Source organism: Egretta garzetta, unplaced genomic scaffold (genome assembly GCF_000687185.1).
Source record: "Egretta garzetta isolate BGI_Z169 unplaced genomic scaffold, ASM68718v1 scaffold854, whole genome shotgun sequence".
NCBI classification, from domain to species: Eukaryota; Metazoa; Chordata; class Aves; order Pelecaniformes; family Ardeidae; genus Egretta; species Egretta garzetta.
The window spans coordinates 13,777-17,109 of NW_009259436.1; the positions used below are offsets into that span (position 1 = coordinate 13,777).

Consider the following 3,333-nt stretch of genomic DNA (forward strand, 5'->3'; position numbering starts at 1 on the left):
GGCCCCCCCTCCGGCGGGGTTTGGGTGTCGCCCGCCATGGCCACGATGGCTCTGCAGGGACAGGAAGGGGCTGGCTGGGGAGCCATGGCCAAGTGTTCCCTCCCCAGCAGCACCCACAGCCCACCCTGGCCCCACCATGTCCCCTCTGAGGTCCCTACTTGGTGAAGCGTGTCTCCAGGTGGCTGCTGAGGTACTCGGCCGGCGTCACCGTGTGCTCGAAGACGGTAAAGTTGGGCACATGGTTGAGGCTCAGGGACAGCTCGGCCAGTGTCAGGTGTAGCTTGTCCATGCTGGGGTGGGGGGGACAGGTGCCATTAGCCACACCGCAGCCCCATGGGGACAACCCCACGGTCACGCCATGCCCCCTGTGTCACACCATGCCCACACCCCATGGCTGGGGGCCACTGCTCCCTGCCAGCCCCCTGCCCACGCTCGCCAGCCCCGGGGGAGGGGTCTCACTTGGTGGTCAGGGTCCGGTCCTTCCTTTGGCTCTCAGCCCCCGGCTTGTCCCGCTCGGGTTCCCCTTTCTTGGCCGGCTGCTTCAGGGCCTTCTTTTTGCGGGCTTTGCTGACGGTGGAGGCGCAGTGCTTGGGCAGAAGCTGCCAGCCACGGGCAGGGGGTTACCATGGGCCACATGCACCAAGGACAGCCCAACCGGGGCCCCCAGGACCAGGGGCCACCATCCCCAAGGTTGAACTGGGGACATGCCCTGCCAGGTCCTCCCTCTCATGGCCTCTGCTGTCCCAAGGCTTTGGAGAACATGGAGGCCACAGAGGTCCTGGAGACCCTGGAGGCTGTGGAGGTCCCAGGGGACAAAGACACTACAAGAGACTCCAGAGGCCATGGATACCCCAAAGGCCATGGAGATCCTGGAAACCACAAAGGCCATGGAGACCACAGAGACCACAAAGACCCTGGAGGCCACAGAGGTCATGGAGACCCCAAAGACCGCAGAGGTCCTGGAGACCAGAGAGACGCCAAAGGCCACAGAGATCCTGAAGGTGATGGGGACCCCAAAGGCCACAGAGACCTTGGAGGCCCTCCTTGGAGGCACGACCCTCACCTGCTCACTGAGGTTGTGCTGCTCGGCACAGGCGTCCATGACGCAGATGCTGGCCTGCCGGGCTATCTCCTCCAGGAATTTGTTGCACAGCCCCAGCGTTATGGCCTTCAGGTGGGGATACTGCGGGGGCAAAAGCCATGGCACTGTCACAGCACGTCCCATGCAGGTCACAGCCACGTCTGTGGCATGCCATCAGCTGCCTCGAGGCCATGGGGCTGCCATTGTCCCCCACCCACATATGCCCACCCCAGCCCCCCCATTCCTGGCCGGGCAGCACCCAGCCACGATGTCCCCGTGTCCCCCGTGTCCCCCCAGGCAGCAGGACTCACCTCCTCTGGACACATGGGGTGGACGCAGCGGGAGAAGGGGCTGCAGAGCAGAGGGAAGGCGATGCTGTAGCGCAGCATCGAGGGCTCCTCCATTGTCGCCACAAACATCCTCTCCACGGGGCGAGGGTAGAAACTGCAGGGGTGGGGGCAGAGGGGCAGAAGAAGGGGGCAGGGAGGGCAGGAGAGAGGGACAAGGGAGGGCAGGAGAGGGGATTTGTCTTTCTGGACATGCTGCTCCTGTGCCACATGTGTTTTGTCCCTGTCCCCACATCCGTCTGTATGTCACCCAGCCTTGCCCAACCTCCCCCATAGGTGACATGTCCCCCACAGCCACCTCCGTCCCTTCCCACACCCGTCACCCAGCACACGTGGGCACCTTTCCAGACGTGCTGGGGTTGTGGTTGGAAGACCCCAGCCAAGGTGACACCCCCCACACCCTCCCTGTGACTGTGGGGAAACTGAGGCAGAGCGGGTGGCAGCGCTCACCACAGGTCGGAGAGGTCGGAGGCCTCTGCCAGCAGCTCCTCCAGGGAGTCGAGCAGTTTGGTGTGGAAGACGATGAGGTTCATGACGCGACCCACGTCGGGGTTGGAGCCCAGAGGCAGCGAGGCCTTGGCCACGCTGGTGTAGGCCTGGGGGGACAGCGGGCTCAGGGGCACGGCAGGGCAGGGCGGGGGAAGAGGACGAGGACAGGGATGGGGACAGTAATAGGGAAGGGGATGGGGACAAGGATGGGGACAGGGATGGGGAGAGAGGAAGCGGGAATTGGCACAGGGACGGGAACAAGGGTGGAGATTGGGACAGAGACAGGGACAAGGACAGGAACAAAGACAAGGACAGGGAGAGGGACAAGGACAAGGACAGGGACAGCACCTGCAGCCGGAACCAGTCCAGGCGGAGCGGTGTGAAATCAAACTGCTCCTTGTCATCAACTGTGGGGAAATAGAAACGTGGGGAGATGTGGCCGTGGGGAGGGGGGAGCATCAGTCTGGGGGTGCTAATCTGGAGGTACTGGGCCTGGGGGTGCCAGTCTGAGGTGGCAGTACCCACCCCACAGGATCCCCAGGACCTGCCATCTCCCCGTTGTCCCACAAGCCCGGTCCAGGACTGATGCAGGGCTCCCAGGACAGGGGGGGACATCGGTCCCCAGGCAGTGCCAGGGACATGGTGGGGGGGACACTGACCATACCTTCCTTGATAGAGAGAGCTGAGAGGGAGCTGACGAAGGACGACAGGATAATGGACTCCTCCTCAGGGCACACGGAGAGGTTCTGCGGGGACACGGACTGGGTGAGGGACAGCACAGGGGACACAGAGAGCCCCAACGGGGGACAGAGATCAGCCGCAGCCGGTGCCCCACGGTACCTGGATGACTTCGCTGAGCACCAGGGCATCGAAGCGGGCCAGGTACTGGACGTGGTAGCGCTGCAGCACCCTGACCTGCCGCCGCACCAGGCTCCGCAGCTGCTCCATGAGGAAGAGGAGCTCCGCAACGTGGCTGCCACCAGAGCCACCGGTCAGAGCCTGAGCCCACCAAAGCGCCCCTGTGGCAGCCGTGACCAGAGCACCAGGGCAAACCCCACCACAAAACCAGCCTGCCCACGGCTGGGGATGCCCCCCCATGGGCACGGATCCCCCCCTGCCCGGTGCAGATGCCTGCACATGGTGCCTACCTGTCAGAAAAGTCCTCAGGTGTCTTGGTCTTGGTGACGTGCTCGGCGTGCCGCGCCAGCCAGCTCACCTCATCCCGGCAGAAGGAGAGTGCCATGAAGACGAAGAGGGCCTGGGCAGGGTGGGGGTTAGAGGCCACCAGGCATGGGGTGCTGCCACCAGGCACTGCCACCCGGCTGGCACCAATGGCCCTGGCACTGCCACCACGTGGCACCAGGCTGGCACCAGCAGTACCCCCCCCCCCCACACCCCCACACCCCCCCCACCCCC

At 64.6% G+C, this 3,333-nt stretch overlaps 1 protein-coding gene across 1 annotated transcript in view; it reads right to left on the reverse strand.

Moving 5' to 3' along the window:
* Positions 1-3,333, reverse strand: part of LOC104124770 (nck-associated protein 1-like) — a gene marked incomplete at its 3' end in the record, with an annotated part of 13,204 nt that overhangs the window by 9,201 nt on the left and 670 nt on the right. The window contains 10 exon segments of the mRNA XM_035892707.1: positions 4-51; positions 159-290; positions 460-599; positions 1,064-1,183; positions 1,393-1,525; positions 1,879-2,024; positions 2,266-2,324; positions 2,582-2,663; positions 2,758-2,890; positions 3,066-3,175. Of these exon segments, the coding sequence (XP_035748600.1) occupies positions 4-51; positions 159-290; positions 460-599; positions 1,064-1,183; positions 1,393-1,525; positions 1,879-2,024; positions 2,266-2,324; positions 2,582-2,663; positions 2,758-2,890; positions 3,066-3,175 (1,103 nt within the window).